The 24,878-nt window shown below is 39.2% G+C and overlaps 1 protein-coding gene and 1 long non-coding RNA gene across 2 annotated transcripts in view; one reads left to right on the top strand and one right to left on the bottom strand.

The window, feature by feature from the left end:
- itgb5 (integrin subunit beta 5) overlaps positions 1-24,878 on the top strand; it is an 86,258-nt gene that overhangs the window by 26,973 nt on the left and 34,407 nt on the right. The window contains exons 3-10 of the mRNA XM_062972232.1: positions 991-1,195; positions 6,741-6,990; positions 12,845-13,013; positions 15,020-15,181; positions 18,154-18,249; positions 18,935-19,024; positions 22,251-22,385; positions 24,860-24,878. The exon at positions 24,860-24,878 is cut by the window's right edge and continues 411 nt beyond it. Of these exons, the coding sequence (XP_062828302.1) occupies positions 991-1,195; positions 6,741-6,990; positions 12,845-13,013; positions 15,020-15,181; positions 18,154-18,249; positions 18,935-19,024; positions 22,251-22,385; positions 24,860-24,878 (1,126 nt within the window). The remainder of the gene's footprint in view (positions 1-990; positions 1,196-6,740; positions 6,991-12,844; positions 13,014-15,019; positions 15,182-18,153; positions 18,250-18,934; positions 19,025-22,250; positions 22,386-24,859) is intronic.
- On the bottom strand, positions 19,952-22,251 carry LOC134296858 (uncharacterized). Its single transcript, XR_010003697.1, has 2 exons — positions 20,885-22,251; positions 19,952-20,768 (listed from the first exon to the last, which is right to left on the bottom strand). It is a non-coding gene; the product is annotated as an uncharacterized LOC134296858 (long non-coding RNA).

The following is a 24,878-nucleotide window of genomic DNA, read 5'->3' as shown; positions in this document are numbered from 1 at the left end:
TAGTGAAATGACTAAATATAACACATATAAGGTGGAAACTGAGATGACTGGTTGGTCTTAAATAAGCTTCTAGATCAGAGTTGGACAAACACATGGCTAATAAGAGCCCTAAATATGGAGCACCTAAAGACTCAGTTTGGGACTGATTTGGGGGTTATTCCCCCCCAAAAAACCACCTTAGATTTCCCAGACAAACAAAAATAAAAAACTACCAAAATATTGGCCAAAATGGTGGCTGAAAGTGACACCACATCACAATGATAGTGAGTTCAGTAAATGTTTGCAAGATGAGTGGCGTACAAATATTTAATTATTTTATCTGTTATGAAAGAGAGAAGAGTAGGGAAGGTGGAAGAAATTTCCTGTGCCATAGATGTGTAATGAACTCACTTGCATTTGTAACGAAGATATGAAGTTGCCTTGTGCTAATACGTCAGACCATTAGTCCATCAGTTGGTGCATTACTTCCAATGCCTGGCAGCTGTACTCCTCAGAACCTTCTCATTCTAACTCTCTGAAAATAAGATGTGTTTTCTTCACCCTCACTCTTGTCTCTAGTTCCTTTGAGATATTTCTTGCCTTTAATTCCTTGGAGAAGTCCAAATATGAATTATCCATATAATGGGGTAGATATGGAGCTGTAGGGTAACTATTATTAGCTTGCTGTTTAATGTCTCTTTTGCTGTGATCGAAATAGTGAGAACTGAAAGGTGCTCACATTTATGCAACAACTCAGTTGTCTGATAGTCTGTAAACAGGAATAGTTTACTGATTTTTCCTTCTCACTTCTGCTTTCATTGTTTCCGAAGCTTTATTCCTTCTCTACTTCTTAGTGCTATCTCCTTGCTGCCATCCCCAAATCCAGTCACTTTGTCTCAACCAGACTGGACCCAAATGTGTGATGTAGAGTTAACAGGCTTAAAGTATTATTTAAAAAAGTATTCCTGGCTAATTTGTGTGATAATCAAAATAATTTTTTTTTGCTCACAGGAATTTGGAAGCAAAAAATCCATCACTTCAAGATGTGACTTCATAGAGAATCTAATTGCCGGTGGTTGTGCAGAGCACATTGAGAATACAACCAGCAGTATTAATACAGTGAAGAACCTTCCTTTGAGCAGTAAAGGCTCCAGTGGAGCTAATTCAGATGTTACCCAGATAATGCCTCAAAAGATCTTGTTGAATCTGCGGCCTGGTGAGTTATCAATGGATTTTATTTATTTATTTATTTATTTCCATCATTTCTATCCCGCCCTTCTCACCCGAAGGGTTGATTTTTTAAAAATATAGACAAAAAGACTAAATGCTCTGTGAGATGGTCCACGTGCAATTCAAACCATGGCTTGGGACTCTAGGAGCAAACTTATATGCTTATGTGTTTCCCTTCTCCTCCAGTTACATATGGTAGTCCCCTCAGTTTCTTCCTGGTTTGTATCAAGCCATAGTTTGTTATTTCAAGCTGCAGCATCACTGAAAATGTAATTACTTGAATAAGATTGTAAATTATTGCAGGGAAAAAAATCTGCAAGCCAAAAATATCAGAAAGGCATCCATACATTGTATTTCTGAATGTGTTAGTCTTACCCTCTGCCTCCTTTCTTGTAAACTGGGACAAATATTTTTATTTTTATTTTCCAACAGTAGGAAGCAAACATGTTGCCTTTATATGAGAGATGAGATGAAACTGGTGCTTATTTAGCCAATCTATATATATATATATAAAAATGAGTGATGGCATCACGGCGACCCACAAAACAACAAAACTACAGGCCCCCCAACCTCGAAATTTGACAACACAACCCATCATCCACGCCTCTAGGTTGATACAACAAAAAGAAAAGAAAAATAAAGTCCTAATTAGAGGGAGAGGAATAATTGTTTTTATCCAATAGCTACCAGTTAGAAGGCTAAGCTCTGCCCACTTGGTCTGCTGACAGAAGGCTAAGCTCTGCTTACTTGGTCTCCTAGCAACCCACTCTGCCCAGGGCCTCAGTTTCGCTGTTTAGTTTAAATTAGAAATGGTCAGAACATTAGAGAGTCATCTCTGGTTGCTTGAGAGTTTGTATTAATTAACCTTCCACAGATATATAAACCTCCCTTGCTTAGTTTCCAATATACCTCACAGCCTCTGAGGATGTCTGTCATAGATGTGGGTGAAATGTTAGGAGAGAATGCTTCTGGAACATGGCCATACAGCCTGGAAAATTCACAACAACCCAAAATTCAATTATTTTGCTAGCCTTGCTCTCATCCCAGCATAAACACAAGATTTTCTATTGCCTTCTTCTCAAATAAAAATAATTGGGAGTTTTATGCAGCTTGGTAGTTACCTGTTGGGATTTGGTTTCTAAACATTCCATGTTGTAGTTGCCACACTGCAATAGGGGTGATCACTTTCTTTGCATCATTTATACTTGTATAATAGTGATGACAACGCTAGCATGAGAGTACAGGGCTTTAGGGCTTCAAGGGAGCAGCCTCCTTGCCTCATGCCTTACACTCTTGTCCACTTTGGGAGATTGCTATCTGTTTTGTTCTTGTCCACTTTGAGGAACTTTGGGTTAGTTGATTTTGTGTGGTTTTTATCCCTGGTATGTTTGGCTTCATGAAGAGAGAGAGGGAGAAAGAGCAAGGGAGAGAGGGAGGGAGGCTGGAATGAGTACAGTATGAAGAAAATGATCCTTCTTCCTCTTCACTTTGTGCTTTGTGCTTCCTTGCCACAACCTTGTGCTTCTCCCATTTTGAAGTTGATCTTTCTTTTTTATTGTTCCACGTGAATATGCATTGACACACTATTTGTTATTTATAAAGTTTATTTTCTTATTTAAAAATATGTAACAAAAACAATTGGGGGGGGGGGTCATGCCCCCAGAATGGATTAATAGCATTTCAACGCGAAAATTCACTTTGAGATAAGAGCATTTTGAATTAAGAGCTCAGTCACAGAATGAATTAAACACTTAAATCAAGGTCTCACTATACTGGGATTTGTAGTGTAACAATCCCCAGAGGGGCACATGTTCCTTGCCTCTGGATTAAATAGACCAGTGTTGCCTATTCTGACTAGTGGTATTCCCTTCAAGACTTCTGCAGATATTTCTCACAGCTTTTGATCAGAAAACTTTAAAAACTAGAGATATTTTTCTGAAGTCTTGCAGATCTGAATGCTTTCTTGTACCACTAAGTGTTGGATTTTAAGGGCAGTGGCTTCCTATCATCTGTTATCTTTCGTGGAAATAATCAGGTTAATTTCACTATTTAAATAAGCATGTCAACAAGACAAGGTATGTAAATGTGATATGAACATTTACTGTTTAAGACAGGGGTCCCCAAACTAAGGCCCGGGGGCCGGATGCGGCCCTCCAAGCTCATTTACCTGGCCCCCGCCCTCCGTTTTATAATATAATATTTTTATATCAGTTTTAATAATATATTATATATACATATAATATTGATAAAATATTATAATGTTATACAATAAAATACTAATAATAATACCATATAATAATATTAAATTATATGTTATATACTACATATAATATTACAGTAAAGTGGTATAGTTCAATATATAGTAATATATAATGCTAATATTGTGCTATGCTAATAATATAATATATTGTATATACATACAGCTGCTCTGAGTCCCCTTTGGGGTGAGAAGGGTGGGATATAAATGTAGTAAATAAATGTAGTAAATAAATAAATGAATAATTTTAGACTCAGGCTGGCCCAAAGTCTGACATGACTTGAAGGCACACAACAACAACAACAACAACAACAACAACAACAACAACCCTAATTAACTTGACTATCTCATTGGCCAGAAGCAGGTCCACACTTTCCATTGAAATCCTGATAGATTTATGTTGGTTAAAATTGTTCTTATATTCAAATATTGTATTGTTCTTTCATTGTTGTTGTTTTTTGCACTACAAATAAGACATGTGCAGTGTGCATAGAAATTTGTTCATATTTTTTTTCAAATGATAATTCGGCCCCTCAACAGTCTGAAGGATTGTGGACTGGCCCGCTTCTTTAAAAGTTTGAAGACCCCTGGTTTAAGACATCAAGTATCCCAGTTTGAATTGGTTTATAATATAAATCAAAGTGCAGATGCCCCCAGGGGTCTGAAATAGATGTGCATGTGGCTTTTAAAGCTGTCTGTCGGTAAAAGGTCGCATTGGACTCAAGGCCAATCCACCCAGTCAAAATCATCCTCCACATGATTTATCCCAATTGTCCCGAAGAGTGCATTTGCAAAGGGAAAATAATTGCTGAATGGGAACAAACCTCCCTTGTTTACTAGCAGTTGCCAAGTGAAAAAAAAAAACATTTTCTTCTGCTGGGTCATCTGTCACATCAATCACTTCTGGGCAGTGAATCTTTAGGCTGCAGGTGAAATTCTTAGTAAAAAGAATCCCATTCAGTCCACATCACATGGTGGAATCACAAAGCCTTTGAAAGCAGGGGCAACAAAATGCCCAGCATGTGTCACATGATACTGAAACACGTTTATTCTGCATCGGTGCAAACTTTAACTTAATTGGTTTGCCAGATCTTGGAAGTATCTCTTTGTTCTACTGCAAATATCAGAATCTATATCAGAATAACATTTCGAAGGTCTCCTTAGCCTTTTTGTTTCTGTCTCCTTTGAATCTTCTCCACTCACCACCCTTCCCAGTGTCTGTGCCCTTTGTTCTCCCCAACTTTTTCTTTCTTCTCTACACCTCTGATGTGGCCTCTGTCTAAATCAGTAGTTCTCAACCTGTGGGTCCCCAGGGGTTTTGGCCTACAACGCCCAGAAATCCCAGCCAGTTTACCAGCTGTTAGGCCAAAACATCTGGGGACCCACAGGTTGAGAACTACTTGTCTAAATGCATATATTGCGTGCTACAGCTAGGAACATTACAGTCTCGTAGCTGTGTCGTTGGAGAAGCATCTATTGGCTACTGGAAACAGTTCTTCACTCATAATTATTTAGAAGATAATTACTTGGATATTTGCATACAGTATTTTTTTCAAGCACCATTAATAGTGATGCATAAGAGCACAAAAAACACTTGGCATCTGGATGTTGAGGTCCCAAACTATAAAGAGTAGGATGTAATCTAGGAAGCGTCAAGCTGTTTATTTCCGTATGACCCCAGATCATACTTTGTTGATGTTTGTAAAGACACCATTATGGATGGCTTAACTGGAAGAAAAGTATGTGTAAGAAGTTGATTGACTGAGCCTGCGAACTGCTGGGAATCTGATTAATTATTTTTTTCTGCCATGCTATTGGGGAACCGGTTTGAGCAGGTTTACCTCAGAGTGAGTGTGTGTATGCTGACTGGAAACAGCCAGAAGAGAAGATGGCTGCTGGCTCTCAGAGGCCCTGTTATTTCTAAGGCACTGAGGCAACTTTATGGACTTTAAAAGGACTTTATTCCTACTGTTCTCTGTAAGCAGTCAGAGAGAGTATTGTAAATATTATTGCTCTGTTTGATCATTTTGAAGTCAGTAAAGTTTGTTAATTGTTCTACAAAGCTGAGTGGCACATCATTACCCTGCAGGGTGACTTTGGTTCACAGGTGGAGTTAAGACCTTCTATATAACATCATCTACAATCCTTAACATACTATACTGTAGTCCAAAATATCTGGTGGGTGCCAAGTTGCCTTACCTAGTGTAATAGATTCATTTTGAATATTTTAAAACTGCTATAGCTGGACTGCTAGGGAAGGCCAAAGCTGTGTTTTTTTTCCTCTGGGAAGGGATTGAACAAATATTTATTAAAGGGAAGTCAAGACAATTCTGTCATAAATTTTGTTTAAACACATCAATCCTCTTTGCGTGTAATAAGAGGATTAGAACTGTAGATAATTGAAACTATAGCTGATATTATCTTGGTGACCCGGGGAGGTATAAGTCCAGCTTCTGCTTGCATAGGTATTTTTGTGGTCAGTGTAGAAAGGGGAATTTTGTTGCGCCATTTTCACGGACACTGTATTACATTGACCTGCATCCCTACATGATTTCTTTGGTGTCATAGCACAACTAGGTAGTGACTAGTGGTATTTTAGAATGATATGGGCATTTATGTGAATATGTTGTGAGTCCTTTGGACAGTTGTCTTCATCACTTGCTATTTTGAAGAGAAGTGAGAAAGCAGCTGGTAACCTGGCTGGGATTTCTGGGAATTGAAGTCAAATACACCTGGAGGGCTGAAGTTTGTCCATACCTGTTCTAACATTTTTGTAATTTACTGCACCAGTATTGGCATTTGCTGAAGGTTGGTGAAGCCATGCATTGCCTTAACTCGCAGCTTTGCCTGAGGATTGACAGGGCTTGGCTCCTGATTTGAGCACTGAATAAAGAGCAGCCACATCAATGTAACACAGCAGGACTGTAGATGTTGCCAGCTGATGTTCTGGAAGAACTGCTTCAGTTGCTCTTCTCTTCATTATTTTTCCTTGCCCTCATTGTAGATCTGGAGCAATTGTAGCCCTGATTGAATAAATAATTTCCAAAAAAGGAAAGCATTCTGTCTCCTGGATTTTGGCATATTATATCAGTTACATGTTGCAACAGGAAACCTTGCGTAGAAGTATTCATACTTCGCCCATGAATCTGTGGCTATTTCTGGTGATGGCTGGAAGGCTAGTTTTGCAACACAAGCTGAGCAGCCGCAGGTCAAATGCAGAGTCACTGTTTGTTTGTTTTGCTTTTTAATTACCTGTCATCTTCTGTTTCCACAGGTGACCCAGCGTCTTTTCAAGTGCAGGTTCGACAAGTGGAAGACTATCCTGTGGATCTGTATTATTTAATGGATCTCTCCCTCTCCATGAAAGATGATCTGGACACTATTCGGAACTTGGGGACCACCCTGGCCGAAGAGATGGGAAAGCTGACCAGCAATTTCCGCCTTGGCTTTGGGTCTTTTGTGGATAAGAACATTTCTCCCTTTTCCTACACAGCACCCAGATACCAGAACAATCCATGCATAGGGTAAGCAAGAGGTGGCTGCTGCTGTTGCAGCAATTGTCAAAACGGAAGAAATTTTAATTTGAGCAGAAGAAGGTGGTAAGTTTGAGCAAACCTCCACAGCTTAAGGAGAAGAAGGCATGCAAATCTAGCTCAAATTTCCCTAGTCCTTGAGGTTCAAAATGGTTTTCTGAGAATGTCCTAGCCCAATCTCCTAGCAATGTGGTTTTCTGCTAAAAGTTTGGTGGCAAAGCATTGTAGCTGCCTGTCTCCACATTCTCCTCCTGTCTTCTGTATCCGCCATCTCGTCTTTTTCCTCCTTTCCTTGCCCAGCTGTCTGATTTTCTGGGGCACTCTCCTTCTCCCACTCAGTTCAAGAAAAAAAGAGGACAAAAAGAGAAAGATGAGAAAAAAGATAGCATGTCCTCTCCCAATTTAACCTGAGTTTATTTCACACAAGGCATCAGCAATTGAGGAAGAGTCCTTTAGAGTTCTCAGCTAGGAAGCTCCTGCATTGCTTCTGACAAAACCACAGATCCTAAGATTGCATCAGATGAAGACATGATAGTTAAAGTGAATCACAGTGCTACAATTGTGTAGCATGAAACGGTCCCATGCCACATCCTTTGTATACTGAAAACCAGTGACAAAACAAATATAAAATTTAAATAAATAAATGTATAATTGTCAAGCTATTGGGCAATACTGTTGGTCCAGAATGAACTGCAGTTTGTCCACCCTACAGGCTCATGTAGACGCCACAAAGATATGAGATAACACCCATTTATGTTATCATAGTGTTTCTGTTATGCAGCATTTATGTTTTTGTTTAGCTGTATAAATATTGAATTTAAAATATATACATAAAACACAAAATTTATAATTAATGCAGTATCTCATCAATGTTGAATGGCAGTGAAAATAGATGGATCTTGAGCGTTTTCTTGGAAATCTACTAAGAAAAGGCTTGATAGTCCTTTCAGTGAAACTTGTGGTGGTTGTATTAACCACCCTATTTACTCCAGAGGATTTAAAGTCAGAAGAGCTACTGATGTCTTTAGAGTATGGGAAGCTAGTATGAGAGCAGCTTTCCTTCAAGTAACTTGAGCTTAAACCAGTTAAGGCTCTAGCCCCATGTTGAATGTTTTACTATAGTCCAAAGCTGGTAAAAAATGTTCCTGACTACTGCTGCCATCTAAGCTGGTGTTGAGTAGAGTAACACCCTCAAACTGTGCAAATGTTTCAGGGCAGTGGAAGCACTACTTAAAGCTCGCTATTTCTCTATCCGGATTGGCTGCATTCCCTAGCTAAAGCACTGTTTTGTCTGGAGTCAATCTCAGCTGGTTTGCTATCCCAATCAGCCCCCAGAACACCCTGTTCAGGCATTCACTGTGAACCCTGGGATGAGTAGATAAAAGTGAGAGGTTGAGCTAAGTGTCATCTACACACCAATGGCTCTTCAGCCTACCAAGTTGTAAATACATTTTAGAAAGTGGAAATCTTGTCTCTGGTTTTCTAAAAAACATTGTTGGCCTGTTTATTCATGAAAATAAGTCTCAGTCACCTTGCAGAAATTATATACAAATATATAATTTTAAAGATGTGTGTGTGCTTTTTACTGCCATATCTCTGATTATGCAGCAAAAGATCAGGCGTCACTAAGCTGAACTTAATCCACTGCCCACGCATTATGGCTTCACAACCTTGTGTGTTTGCTGTCCTTGAAGGGTAGAAAAACAGGAGACTTTAAAAATCCCTTTTGGAGAGTTGGAGGATTGCATAATCGCCTTGCAAAAGACTTCTAAGGAATTTGAGACAGGGTTGGCAAAAGTTTTCTAATGTGTCATGGAATTATCAGTTTTTCAGAGGAAAATAAAGTTTACTAAAAGCCTAAATCAGTGGTTCTCAACTTGTGGGTCCCCAGATGTTTTGACCTTCAACTCCCAGAAATCCTAACAGCTGGTAAACTGGCTGGGATTTCTGGGAATTGTAGGCCAAAACATCTGGGGACCCACAAGTTGAGAACAACTGGCCTAAATGGACACAAGCCTTCAAGTTAGCCCAGGATAGTTGTTTGGGTCCTGATTTTGCATTAGTATTGAACTGACAAGGCTATTTGGGATCGTTACAATTAGTGTTACATAACTAGCCTATTTTATTTATTTATTTAGAATATTTATATCCCGCTTTTCAACTATAAGGGCTCTCAGAGCGGCTTACAAATTGTTCATTTGACAGTTCTCTGCTCTCAGGCTTACTGTCTAAATAAGTCAGGACACACAAGGAAAGGAGGATGACAGTGGGAAGGGCATCAGATCCAGAAGACACTACTGCTTCTTCTTTCCTTCAGAGGCAGGGGCAGTGACAGTTGGCAGGGAAGGAGGGCCTCTGCTTTGTTTCTGGACCTAGTGCAGTCTTCAAAGTTTCAAGCAAGTGTCCATTGTCTGCTGACTTGTTTGTCATGAAGCTGTTGATTTCTGATCTTGCGAGATCTCTTTTTAAAAAATATATTATTAAAATATAAATTTAATGCTTTCCCATTTTATAGATCCATTGTCCCTTGAAACCTAATAATGAAGTATGGGCAACTATGCAAACAAAATCACTGTCATAAAAATGGAGTAGTACAAAAAGAGAGGATAATGGAAAGTCATCTCTTCCCACATTTCACCTGTAAAAGGGAGAGCAGGAGTACGACTTGTCGGCCTATCTGCAGTGTTCTCCCCTGACATATTAGCTGTTCACTGCAAAGCCAGTGTGAGTTTGTGACTGACAAATGCTATTTCCCACCCAGCTGATATACAGAAACTCATTCATGACTGTATGTTCTATGCTGCATTATGCATACATTGTTTCATGTACATATCTCTAGTTTGCTAGGATTGCTACAGAAATATCACCAGTTTGCCTACAGTACTTTGAGTTTGCAGCAATGTATATCAGCCAGTGCCAGTCTGTGTAAGGGATAGATATTTTGGAGAAGAATGGAAGTTGAAATTATTAAGAAAGGGAAGTTAAAGATAAAAGTAAATTTTCCCCCCTAACATTAAGTCTAGTTGTGTCTGACTTCAGGGTTTGGTGCCCATCTTTTTTTTTAAGCTAAAGAGCTGGCATTGTCCGTAGACACCTCCAAGGTCATGTGGCCAGCATGACTGCATGGAGCTCTGTTACCTTCCTGCCAGAGTGGTATCTATAGATCTACTCACATTTGCATGTTTTTGAACTGCTAGGTTGGCAGAAGCTGAGGCTAACAGCGGGAGCTCACTCCACTCCTCGGATTTGAACCGTGGACCTTTCGGTCAGCAAGTTCAGCAGCTCAGCGGTTTAACCCGCTGCACCACCGGGAGCTCCCAGAAAAGGAAGATAGCCTTGGAAATGTAGTTTTTAGATGAGGTAGTGCTGCAATAAAGATTCTTATATGGACTTTCTATGTGGGCTGGAAAATTGATTTAAAAAGTGTGGTTCCTCTAAATTATGAATGCAAAGTATGCCACGGTAATTTAAAATTAACAATACAACTTGTTAATATGTGGAATTTTCTGCTGAGTCCTTTACTGTGCAGGAAGTCTTACTCAGCAGTACTTAACTTGTAAGCAAGTACTGTTAGGATTGTCGCTCCAGTAGCAGCCTGCTTCTCAAGTTCCATGTAATGGTATTTAAAGGAGTTTCTTGTCTGAGACTGGTATTATCTCTTAACAAAGGCGTGTATTATCCTGTGTCAAAAAGCCTTTGGATGTGATGGAAGCTGACTAACTGCTGAAATCAGACTGGCAGGGAATGAAAATCTGGCTCTGGGGACGAGACTTTTCAGTCTGAGGTTTGCCTCGTGTCACTTAGTCAAAGCCTATTATGTGCAACACCATGTGCACCTGCTCTGTACTCTCTATGGTGAAACTGGATATTGTTGTTTCTTCTTTTGCTTTGGTATCTCTGACCGTAGGTGTGCATTCACTGTTTCTTGCCCATCCTTGTTTTATATATTTGGTTTAACTGTTTTTGATTTTAGCTTTTGTTTTATGAGTTGTAAGACACCTTGAGATCTGATTGATTTTTGTTAGAGAAAAGTATCCAAGAAATATTAACAACACTATCCAGGATTTACATCTTGAGCATAACTGGATACCAGGATTTGACGTGGATGTCATCTGAAATCAGGGTTCAAAGGGCTGCGTGTTAGTACGGATCTAAAACTAAATTATGATTAAAGCTGACAAGAGAAAGGGAAGAGGTGGTTGTTCCCAAGGCAGCTTTCTGATTTACAAGCTGTAGTTTTGAAAGAATTAGGATTAGTACTGGATATTGGATATTTTGGCTGCGGGCCCTTGTCAAAGTTCAGGGAAAATAAAAGGCTTTTCTGCTCTGTCACCTGGGATGTAAAATGCACATTTTATTTCCAGATAAAGAATTAGGCTCTTAGTATAATAATTACCGCATTCTTAGAAATGGAGCCTCCAGTGGTGCAGTGGATTAAACCGCTGAGCTGCTGAACTTGCTGACCGAAATGTCAGTGGTTCAAATCCAGGGAGCAGAGTGAGCTCCTGCTGTTAGCCCCAGCTTCTGCCAATCTAGCAGTTTGAAAACATTCAAATGTGATTAGATCAATAGGTACTGTTTTGGCGGGAAGGTAATGGCGCTCCATGCAGTCATGCCAGCCACATGACCTAGGAGTTGTCTACGTACAATGCTGGCCCTTCGGCTTAGAAATAGAGATGAGCACCAACTCCCAGAATCGGACACAACTAGACATAATGTCTAGATAAGACTTTTACCTTTACTGTAACAAGTCAAATGGGAGAGAATAATGTAAATTTTCCTCTTATTTTTGTTGTTACTACATTTATTTGTACCCCACTATTCTCTCAGGATTGAGACCCAAGGATGCTTTTGGAAAGATTAAATATTTGAACCTAAAGGCCAGCTTTATGTTTGGTAGCTTATTACTCAACTGGATTAATCATTACCTTCATACTCTCCTCTTCTATAGAAGGAACATATGAGGAAGGAAGAGTCTGGTTAGATAAACGTTTCTACATTCTATAGCTATTTTTTCCTCCAGGCTAAATTGACATATGATCTCTGCTAAGCTTCAAGTCTCAGAGTATTAGTTAAGTGAACTTGAAACTGCTAAGCTTCTTGGGACTCCTGTGCACTTATAAGAAAAAGTAGGATTAAAATGAAATTATTCCCCTGACTCAATAATATTAAGGAAGTCGGGTAACAAGTTTTTTGACTCGGTGTCATTATTGTTTCTAAGAAGGCGATATTCATTCTGCTCAAGCAAGAATGAATGATCTTGCCAGGTAGAACCCTTTGAAGTTCTAAAATAGTTATGAAAATGTAATAAAAAGTAGTATAAGTGGAAGGCTGCTAGTTTTCTTAGTTCCTTGCCTTTCTGTTAATTCGTTTTTTTGCAGCTATTGCTCAGATCTCTTTTCCCTCGTAGCCTGAGGTCATTGTGATACTTTGACAAGGAGGGGACTGTTATAACTAAACCTACATGAGAATTACATGCCACAAGCTATATTTACTGGGCATTTTCTGTGCATGTACAATCATGGAATCACAAACTAGAATCAAAGTGTTAGTCTTACTTACAGGTCAGACTCTTTGCCACTGACTGCACTAAAAAGAATTATATAGTTGGCTTCATATTCTGCTGGGCTGACTCTTTTTCCATTGGGAAAGAGTTACTTATTTTGTGTATATTATGTAGGCAGAAAACTTTTGGTACATTACTTGTCATCTCAATATATGACACTAAAGTGTTTCTGAGCAACTTTGGTGGTTGTTATAAGTGTGAAACATGAAGTAAACTCTTTATGTTCCTTTTCTTAATGCAAAAACAACTAATATATTTTAAAAACATTTTTCTTTCTAGTTACAAGCTATTTCCAAGCTGCGTTCCATCCTTTGGATTTCGGCATCTTTTGTCCCTCACAGATAAAGTTGACAGGTTCAACGAGGAAGTTCAGAAACAGAAAGTTTCCCGCAACAGGGATGCCCCAGAAGGTGGTCTTGATGCCATCTTACAGGCTGCTGTGTGTGAGGTGAGGAATATGGACTCTGTTATGAACTAATGAATAAATGTGCAAATCTGTATTACCTGTCAGTGCTCAGCATATATGAGATGGGAAGTCAGATCAGCGCCAGTGTACTGTAATGGTTTCAGCGTTGGACTAAAACTCTGGAAACCAGGCTTTGAGACCTTTCCCGTCCATAGAAACCTTCTGGTGACCTTGGAGAAATCGCACTTCCTCAGAGGAAGACAAACACAGACCTCTCTGGACAAATCTTACCAAGAAAAGCTTCATGCCTTCCTTAGAGTCATCATAAGTTGGAAATCATTCAAAGATGCACAACAATAAGTCAAGTGACAAAACTATCTTCAATTTTTTAAAAAAGCGAACCAGTACATTAATTCTTAGAATGGGTTTTGTTCTGAAAAATTGGTGTTAGTCTGTACACATCTACCTTATGATAGGATGTGTGAGCAATTCCTGCGTAAGAAATTTGTACATCTCCCACAGAGCAGGATACCATTATGTCCTTTTTATACTTCTTTCTACATCCCTGCATTGATTGATATTATCATTAATATATGTTGAAGGGTGTATACACTGTAACATTAATGCAGTTTGACACCACTTTAACTTCCATGGCTCAGTGTTATGATTTTTGGGAGTTACAGTTTTCCAAGGTATTTAGCCTTCTCTGCCCAAAGGTTCTGATGCCTCACCAGATTCCCGATTTCCAGGATTCCATAATGTTGACCTATGGCAGTGTAAAATGGCATCAAACTGCATTTATTTTGCAAGGTAGATGCACCCAAATTTGAAATACCTGTACCATTGTTACTGATACATTGAGCTGTTCTAGTAAGGGCCTGCTGTTACTAAATATACATCTTATGTGAACAATATTTTTGTTTTACACTTGAATTTTGGTAGAGTTTCTTAATGAACATTTCTTTCTTTACACTTTTTCATCTTTGTTTACCCCCTATATGATACATGGCAGCACAGGCTATTGTTTTAATAATCTATAATTACTTTTCAATAATTTGCATCTACTTGTAGAGCTTCAGTGCTGGTTACTAGCTTTCAGATATGTATATATATATGTGCTAAAGTATAGGTTTCTGTAATGCATCCGGCTTCTTAATTCCACAAATACAGTTGCGTTGATCAGCTGCCTTGGCAGAGGTTCAGCTGCTGGCAAAGTGACAATTTGGATCCAACTGGTGTCAACATAATCAAAGGATAATATGTTTATTACTTCCCATGAGGGGGAATTATTTCCTGCTTTTTAGAAGGAGAAATTAGTTGCACCTGCTGCTGATCCGTCTCGTGTGGCTTTTTTGTGACTTTCGTTGCACCTTTATTTGGCCATTTTCTAAAAATGGAAATATTTTCCAAAGTTGTTGGAGCAAGATGTAAAGTGCTTGCCACTTTTTGAATTGGGATCTGTAATAGTATAACGTCTCCTGTTGTTTACTTCTGGGTCACTGAACTTCTATAACCTGCTGACTGGGAACTTCCAGCCAATGCTGACTTCAAAATAAACACATTAGTCCTAAATGGACACAGGTCCCTTTGAAAATGCTGGCCAATAACTGCAGAATATATCTTGACTAGTAGTTGCCAAACCCAGCTTACTTTGGCAGCATTTACCTTTACAGGTATTTCCTTCAAATAAGCGTTTTTTTCCCTCTAAGGTCCAATACTAATCTGTCGCCAGATTTAGTAAGGAGAAAGTTATTGAAAAGGACTTTTGCCAAGATGATGGGAAGAGAAGCAGAATACAGTTTCACCACACTGGATTTAGATTCCAGTCATCTGCAAAGTGTGGCCCATGGGCTATGCGTGGCCCTAAGGCTATTTTTCTGAACTTTGGCTCCTTCTAAACCCACATCTAGGGACTTGTGATTCTTATCGTGGGGTAAACCAGGCTAATCCAGTTCACCTCTACGCTGAGGAAAGTTGAGGAGTGTTTCAGAGTTTGTGTGAAACATACTAAGACTAATGGATTTCTCTCTTGGATTGTTTCTGCATAGAAGGAGATTGGATGGCGGAAGGAGGCCTCTCACTTGTTGGTCTTCACAACAGATGATGTCCCACACTTCGCACTGGATGGGAGGCTGGGCGGATTGGTGCAGCCACATGATGGGAACTGTCACCTAAATGAAGCCAATGAATACACTGCTGCAAATCAGCTGGTAAGAATATTAATATTAAATATTAAAGAATATTAAAGAATATGGTATTTTCTGGGCAGTGAAATGATTGAGGTTTCATTCTAATTTGCCACAGTACAGCTGTTACTTTTGCATATTAATATTACCCTTGATTAACCGTAAGTGAATATATGAGACCTAAAACACGAAATGTACTTAGTCTTATGTTGTCCATTTTTACAAATGCAAAGGCAAACTGTCTTGACTTGTTTCAGCTTAAGACACTGTTCTGGGATTATCCCAAAATGTATATCTGAATGTGCTGACAGGTCTCTGGATGAATTGCAGTAGGTAGGCTGAGACTTAGCAACACCATCAACAAAATGATTCCCTAGTGTGGAATTGTGCTGCTGAAATTGAATAAGTTTGGGATAATCTGGAATGCATTTGTGCATGGAAAGACTGCAAACTGGCCTGTTTAGTTGTAGTATGAAAAACCAACTGGTAGGCTCACAATTCTTAATTCAAAGTGTACAGGAATAAAACTCTCTACTCTATGATTCATCCGTCTATGTCAGGCATGGGCAAACTTCAGCCCTCCAGGTGTTTTGGACTTCAACTCCAGGTTCAATCTCAAGTTTTTGGTAAAAAACAAAAACAAAAACAGAAGTAGATTTTCATACATTTGAAGTCTGTACGCCTATGACTTGAGTAATTGAACAGTTGCTTTAAAGTTCCTTTTTTGGTTGCTGCAGGGCATTGTGTAGGGTGAACGATTAGTTTCTGTTTCATGCAACTGCCCATCCCAATACCTTTTCCAGTATTCGAAAAGGATATGAGATACCTGCAGCATCATAAAGGGTATCACTACCCTTTATGAATGATGCTTACTAGTGTTTATCCAAGGTAAGCAATAGTGTCTCACCAGTGTGGTGGTATTAGTTCTTTTTAGTGCATTTGATTTCATGATGAAACAACTGCTTTTGAAAATGGTAGACATGCATACATTCCATGCTTAATGCATTTTCATGTCACATCATAAAATGGCACTTGTGGTTTTTTGCCTTGGTTTGCACTCACTCTCTCACTGTTTGTGCTCTACACATGTTACTATTTGTGTGTCAAAATATAAATGTTCAAAGGAAAAACCTTTGGGAATTTGTGCTTGACACAACAGAAATATCCACAGATAGTTTTTCAACTTTCTGGATAAAGAGCTGCTTTGTCCTCGCATAACTATTATGTTGTTTCTGTAGGCCAGGCAAATCACAAATGCCAACGCATTATTGTGCCCTTTAATGAGCATGTGGAGTTCTCCTCCTCCTCCCATACTGGAAAGCTTTGCTAGCTGGCTGTCTTGGGACAATGGGATGGCGTCTCCACACAGAACTATCCTTTGTTTTCCTGAGTCAACAAAGCAAGCTTGCATTGTCGTTGTCTGTTCCTGTAATTGCATTAGTCTGGAGGTTTAGTGAAAAGATGTCCGTGGTGCTGGGGAAGCATCAGATTATGGGAGGTCTGGATATAGACCATTCAACAAGAGACTTAGCTGAGCAGCCATCAGTTTCTCCCTCTGTAAAATGGGACTATTGTTAGCCTTCAGAGACAGTCCTGTATCTTCAGTTCATAAAAAATACTGCAGAAAAAATACTTAATCAATACCACAGTTATGTTACACCAGTATTGTACCATGTTCTCTTGACTTCTGTTTGTTTTTGGAAAGTTCAGGCATCAGACTATGAAGTGCTTCTCCCACCTTCCCAACTTTCCCCTAGTACAGGGGTCCTCAAATTTTTTAAGCTGAGGGCCTGTTCATGGTCCCTCAGACTGTTGGAGGGCTGGACTATAGTTTGAAAAAAATATGAACAAATTCCTATGCACACTGCACATAACTTATTTGTAGTGAAAAGAACCAATGAAAGAACAATACAATATTTTACATGAAAAATAGTTTTAACCGACATAAACTTACCAGTATTTCATTGGGAAGTGTGGCCCTGCATTTGGCTGACTGAGATAATCAAATTAATTAGGATTGTTGTTGTTGTTGTTTTTGTGTGCCTTCAGTCATTTTGGACTTGGGATGCCTCTAAGTCTAAAGTTTAGGGCAAGGGCCAGGTAAATTACTTTGGAGGGGCGCATCCAGCCTGTGGGCTTTATTTTGGGGACACCTGTTCTAGCAGTCATGGGAAGTGAAAATAGAGTTCAGTATTGCCCACAGTTTCAGGCATCCATGGGAGATCTTGCTACATATCTTCTGCAGATAAGTTGAGTCTTGCTGTAGAATCAAAATGGTGATCATCAAGTCATCCAACAGAACAGAGATGGCTTAATAAGTCTACCTCTCTGTGTGTATTAGCATAAAGAAGATGCCACTGGCTTGCAAATGGTAATCACATCTCTCTCTGCAAAAGATCCGTTATTACAATTACTCTGTGAATGACCCCAGTTCACATGGATGCTATGACGAAGTGGGGCTTCAATTGCCTCAAGGATTTTGACATCTTTCTGGTTTGCCAATCTTTTCTCTGCCTTTTAGTGTGCAGTGTCACAGCAGGTTAAACTGCTGAGCTGCTGAACTTGCTGACCAAAAGGTTGGCAGAACGAATCCAGGGAGTGGAATGAGCTCCTGCTATTAGCCTTAGCTTCTGCCAACTTAGCAGTTCGAAAACATGCAAATATGAGTAGATCAATAGATACTGCTTCAGTGGGAAGATAACGGTGCTCCATGCAGTCATGGCGGCCACATGACCTAGGAGGTGTCTACAGACAACACCGGCTCTTTGGCTTAGAAATTGAGTTGAGCACCAACCCCCAGAGTTGGACCTGACTAGACTTAATATCAGGGGAAACCTTTACCTTTACACTGAATCTCATAAAAGACAGCCCAATATTGATTCAAAGAAACCTAAATGGAATTAGTGGGATTTACTTTTCCTGGGTAAACTGGATTGCTGATTTTGAGTTACAAAACAGTTGGAACATTCTGGGTATGTTTCCTTTTCCTCTTCCAGGATTATCCTTCCCTTGCACTCCTTGGAGAGAAGCTAGCGGAGAACAATATCCACCTAATTTTCGCAGTGATAAAAAATCACTATGTTCTTTACAAGGTGAGTTCTAGCAGCAAAGAAGTGACAGACTCCTTCCTTGCAGCCTGCTGGATAAATGAAGGAAGGGTCCTTCTCTTGTGCTTTCTCTCACTGGCACTTCCTCCTTGAGCCAAAAATGAGACGTCTGGTACTTGGCAGAAAAGAAGGGAGGCTCCAAATTAGAAAATATTTGAGGAAGTTCTTCAAATGTGGCTATAAAAAAATCAGGGAACTCTTTGCCTGTGAGCAGCTTAGCTGTCAGCAGAGCCCATTTCCTCCCCATGTCATTCTTCAGTTAATTTCAGAAAGGAGTTCTAGTGAAAAATAGCTAAGCTGCTTAAAGTAAAACAGATAAAAGCTAGTGATCATGAAGGAACCCAAAATAGCTATGAATTTAATCCCTGTTTCGGGGAAGCTGCCAACAGCACTGTATTCAGTCCAAACTGCAATTACTTAATCTTATTACTTAAGAGTGAACTATCTCTCTACAGAGCCTCAGAGCACCTTTGCGTTATTTCAGCATATTCCCCCCATGACCGTTCTTCTCCATCTCATCAGTGTTAATGGAAAGAAGGTGCAACAGCCAAGGTTTCTCTCCCCTTCCACATCCAGCCACCTAGACTGATGAATCAGAGTTTTATTCCTATTTCATGTTTCCATAACTTTCCCCCCTTCTCTGTTCCTGTTTTGTTTATATTTTAAAAAGAACCTTACAGCTCTTATCCCTGGAACGACAGTGGAGATTTTGTATCCAGACTCCAGAAATATTATCCAGCTCATAGTCAAGGCCTACAATGTAAGTTTCTTCACTCTTTGTTCCTATTTTGATGTTGTTTTCTTCTCGTGTGTTGTGATCAATGTGAGTTGCTCAATGAATAAGTGTTATTACAAAAACAGAATCTCAGGATGCTGCAGCTAAAACACTCACAAGATTATGATGAAAGGAGCCTAGAATAGGCGTTCAGAGCCAGCAGCCCAGTTGGTGAGAAAACCGGGCGTATATTGTATCCTGCACAAATCATTATTTACCTTACTACAGCTGATTTACTTTACTGTTAATCCTTACTACAGCTGGTTCTCTTTGCCCGGCTGCTTCCGTTCAACAGTCCAGTTTTCTTCATGCTTCACACATTCCCCATCAGCTTGCAGCTGCTTTCTGCTGAGCCCTTCCCTCCCGTGACACTGAATTCCTGTCGTGAAAAGAGAGCAGAATGTGCCACTCTGCACACCAGACAAAGGGGTGTTTTCATTTAACTTCCTGAGCACGAGAACTGCAAGCTCATGCTAATACTTTCAAATCATTTTCCCAATTTTCTAGAAAGTTTTAGGTGCCGATTTTGTGTGCTAGTGTGCTGAACTTGAACATACATTATTTTGTTTGGTGGATCGAAGCTGGTTGACAGTGTGACCTGAACGGGTTCTTGTTAACAGTTTGTTTATTTTAACTTCTTTTTTAACATGGGTTGTAAGTTGTATGTATGTCTATGTGTTAAATGTTTTGATACGGCCGATGGGCTAATCAATAAAACATGATTTGATTTGGTTGACAGTGTCTAGAAACTGCTCTGTTCCATTTTGTTTTCATTAATAGTGGTGGTAATAATGTCTGTGTACATTGCAGCACTTTTGTTTTCACTGGTGTAATACTAATTCATTTTTAAAATAATCAGTGATGATACTCAGTTGCCATTATTAGTATTTGGCCAGATCAGTTTAAAAAAAAAAAACCTCTTATTAGTCAGTCTAATAATTTGATCTTTTGACTTAAATTCCCGTTTACTGGTTCTTCCTGTTAACTACTTCTTAGATGTTTCCCTATATTGTTTTAAGGCAAATAAATACAGTCCCAGATTTTTATTACTTCCTTTATATTGCTTCCTGCCTTTTTATGAATGCCCAAATAGTACATCTGGTTTCTTCTTTTACAGTAGAGTTTTCCAGACATTTCATGTTGGTGACACACTTTTTAGACATGCATCATTTCGTGACACAGTAATTCAGTTTTACCAGCAAATTGGAGGTTAGACCAGCCCATTATAAGAGATACAGACACACACATAAATTGTAGTAACAAAATCATAGAATCATAGAATTGGAAGAGACCTTGTGGGCCATCCAGTCCAACCCCCTGCCAAGAAGCAGGAAAATGGCATTCAAAGCACCCCCGACAGATGGCCATCCAGCCTCAGTTTAAAAGCCTCCAAAGAAGGAGTCTCCACCACACTCCAGGGCAGAGAGTTCCACTGCTGAAAAGCTCTCACAGTGAGAAAGTTCTTCCCAATGTTCAGGTGGAATCTCCTTTCCTGTAGTTTGAAGCCATTATTCTGGGTTCTTGTCTCCAGGATAGCAGAAAACAAGCTTGCTCCTCCTCCCTATGACTTCCCCTCACGTATTTGTACATGACTATCATGTCTCCTCTCAGCCTTCTCTTCTGCAGGCTAAACATGCCCAGCTCTTTAAGCCGCTCCTCATAGGGCTTGTTCTCTAGGCCCTTGATCATTTTAGTCTCACCCTCTTCTGGACACATTCCAGCTTGTCAACTATATGGGGACACAACATATTTCATGAAAACTTTTCATTTTTACTGTAAAATGTATATGAATTATTACATATTAGATTCACGTGACTCAACTGCACACTGCAGCCGACATACTACCGTGATAGTTGGTTCCTCTCTATTCCACTTTTGCTTTATCACAGGGAGATGGTGATTGTGCTGTCCTTGTTACTATCTAACCATTTGGGGCTAAAAAGAGAAAGGAAATGTAACGCATGCTATGTAGGCATAAATAGAAAATACAGTGAGATAATATGTTATCCCGGTTTTAGACTGTGGTAGGCTGTTGTATAAATTACATTCAGTATTACATGAATACAAGGCAGGTCTTTTCATTCTCTCTTTGCAACCCATCCATGCCCCCTAAAAATCTTTTCCAAAGCTGAAAAAATGTGTGCCAGTCATGCAAGATTCCTCAACATGAGTTCAGCAGAAGTACCTCCAAAACCCACATACTTCAGTGGTGGATTGGAAGTGGTTTCTTGGTGCATAACACAAAACAGAGGAAGGACTCTTTTGACTCATTATTATGGTTCTAGATTTTATGTTTCATTAGTGGAAAACAAGCCATATTTGCCTTAGAGAATTTAGCAAACACTCCTTCAAAACAGATTTGGTTCTGTTACTGACTTTAATTTGGAAATATTTAATATCTTTCTTACCTGAGTGTAAATGACACAAGACTATATGAATCATGATACCTGTCTTGTATGAATTTGAACAAGAACATGGCAAGGGGGGTGGGCTAGAGAGGCGAGGACTGAAGGAAAAATGATTGAAGGCTTGATCAGCAATATTGTTTATTATCAAGAAGAAGAAAGGCCAGAAAATCATAGCACTTCCATTCCCTCCCTCAAAAAACTAGCATCCATTAGCCAATCCTGTAGTCCACCTAATATGAAACAAAATGGAATTGGTGGTTGAAACTTCACAGGTAAAAGCCAGCATCCTGTTGGTGACATACACAAATGTTAATCACGCCATACATGCTAACAACATTATTTGTCACAGTGCACTGGACATATTCTGATAGTGGTGAAGATGGAGTTGTGCATTGCAATTATGTATTGTGGTTGTATATTGTGCATTGTTGTTGTGTATTTCACAGTTGTTGTGCATTGCATTTGCTGTTAGACAGTGGTACCAAGCCATTGACGTATATTTCACAAGTTGCTATTCTGCATGAGGTTTGTATAGTTCTGGTATAGTGTATCTTCACAGGTGGATATTCGTTCTACATGAAGAGATGTTGGGTTGTAGCCAGTGTAACTGCTGGCCAAGCAATGAATAAATAATGTTGGGCATGCCACCTGGGAGGGTATTTTCATGTATTGTATGAGATAGAAGAGGGAAAGTCTTACAGTTCCTGTAGCCACACCTCTGAACCTCTGCACTCCAACCTCCTGTAACATGATGAATTTCATTTTTCCAAAGTGATGGGACTCTCTTTCTCTTCTTTTACTAGAGTATTCGGTCTAAAGTAGAATTAACTGTTTGGGACAACCCTGAGGACATCAACTTGGGTTTCACAGCTACGTGTCAAGATGGTTTGTCCTACCCTGGAGTCAGGAAGTGTGGAGATCTTCAGATAGGAGACACAGTAAGTTTTATGTTTATTTGTTGAGTTGAATATGAATCATTGGGCTATAACCACAGAAGCCTTGTGTATAATTTACCAGTGAATGTGCCACCAGACAGCACAATTATGAAGACTCTTGGGGGATTGCTTCCAGATTTAGTGTTTGTAAGGTCTCAGAAAATTGACTTGGTGGATTTGGGGGTGGCGGTGCTGCTTAGCAATCAGCAGGTTGCAAAGTTATTTGGTAAGAAGCTGGTCAGATCCATTATTTGAAACTTGGTCAATACTATACACATCGTGGCTTTATGTATGTATGTACACCCTTGGATTTGGAATGAGCAGGAATGGAATAGTTTGAAGGACAGAAACTAAACTTCATTATTCACAAACACAATTTCTAATGCATTTCCAATGGTGATCATTAAGATCTTCTTCACACATGGCCCAACATGCAGATTTCGCATGGGCTGAGCAGCTGGACATTTGTTACTTGTTGGTATCTGTCACTATGTATAGAATGGTCACTAAGAACTCAAGCCTGCATGCATAGACACAGGAGCTTGGGTATTTTTTCTTCTAATAATGACTTTCAGAACCCCATAACCAGCTTGCACACTGCAGAATTCTGGGAGTTATAATCCTAAAAAGCATTTTGTCTAAGTTTCAGTAGACACAGTGAAAAGCCTTGAACTGTCAACTCTTTCCTGCCTCCCTTCAAGTTGGCATGAAGTTGACTTACAGAGATGTTTCCACTAGTTGCCTTCTCAAGTAGCAGAAACTGATAGAATGAACCATATGTAGAAAGCAACATTTTGCATCCCTAAGATATTGTTAGTATTTCTGTAAAAGACATTTGGGAATTATCATTCTAATCTCCTGTGGTTCAAGTCTTCAGAAACCTATGGACCCTCCTTGCAGCCTTGGAGCTTCTCTCAACAATCCTTTTAACTTTGAGGCTCTGATCTGCCTTTTTTCATTATGGAGGAGAGCCACTGTCTTCCCCCGCAAAGCTCATAAATCAGACCTTCCTGCCCTTTTCCTGATTCTGCAATGGCATTGCTGGTATTAACTAATGGGAGAAATTGCTACTGAGTGCCATCTGTGTGCTGCCATCTGGCATACAGGACTTGAGCAGACTGTATTCCAATAAAGCAGAGAATTCACTACCATACTTCTAAAGAGCCAAGACATTTTTCTGTACCCCCTGTATTTTCCAAACTGAACTTTTTTCAAAGTTCATAAGCGATAGATAAACCTGAAGCAATGTTATTATGCTGTATTTATTTATGTACTTACCCACAAAGTCAGTTTGAGAAAAGGATTTCCAAGTATGTCCTTGGATTTATTAACAACAGTTCTGACTTCTGTAAGCAGTCTCCAAATGCATGCCCATTTTAAAAATAGAAGCACTTCTTTGTAGTCCAAGCCTTTAAGTTTCCTGCAAAATCAGTACAAGCAGCAATTTTTAAAATGTCATGTTCTGCAGGATAAAGTTTTGCATACTTCTTTCAGTCTACATGCAGGATAGGAAAGTTGCCCAGCATTCTAATTGGCTCCCTTTCTTCTTCACAAGATGCTTTGCATGTCATTAGAATTAGGGTGTTTGCATCGCAGAATAAGAAATATACACTAAAAACAGGCTTATTTGAAGATCTCTGTGTTATGAATTCTGAAGCCTGTAGTTTTCTGAAATTTCCTTAGCAGAACATTAAAAATATAATGTATAGTCTAGTCTCAAGCATGTTAACATTGAATTCAGTGAGGCTTGTTTCCAAGTAAGTATACTAGATTGCAGTCTCCGTTTTTGTTAGTTTAATATTTGTTCCATTCAAGAAAGTAATTGCAATATTTTAGACCCAAAAATTAGACATTTGTTTAGTATAAGTGCCCATTCTTGTAATAGTAAGGAACTGTTATTTGTATTTATTTATTTATTTATTGACTTTTCCAGTAAGTAGTGTTTTTAAATAAACAGAATATTTAAAAACAACAGCTTGAAAACATACGGCATGCTATCAAACAAACATATACAGTTATAATAAGGAGGAGGTGGCGGTGGCTCCTTTAATGGTGAAATTAATGCTTTCCTTCAGAGAAGAATAAATAAGGATAATTGTATTGAAATGATATACTACTGATGGAAAGGATAACATTGTCCTTGCTTTTTTCCTTTGGAGAATTCTAAGTTGGGAGTGATGGTCTTCATTGTGATTAGGACTTTGTTGCGCATCATGTGGGTCTATTTTTCAAAACTAGCAGTTGGATTTAGATGTAAGAATGTGAATTTACTATTTTTATCTCTTTCCGTTCATGTATTGTTCTTTCTATTATGTTTTCATATAAAAGAATATTTCACCCTACTTTATTATGCAAGTTAACACGGTTCACCAGAAACCAGAGAATATCTTTGACTGTCCGAACCACAGAGCTGACTTTTTGAGTTGAACTGAGTTTCCTGATACTTTCTCATTTTGACTTTTTGCTGTTCTGTACAGGTTTCCTTTGAGGTATCAG

This window comes from Anolis carolinensis, chromosome 1, assembly GCF_035594765.1.
Source record: "Anolis carolinensis isolate JA03-04 chromosome 1, rAnoCar3.1.pri, whole genome shotgun sequence".
NCBI classification, from domain to species: domain Eukaryota; kingdom Metazoa; phylum Chordata; class Lepidosauria; order Squamata; family Dactyloidae; genus Anolis; species Anolis carolinensis.
This window is presented reverse-complemented; position numbering and strand designations above follow the sequence as displayed.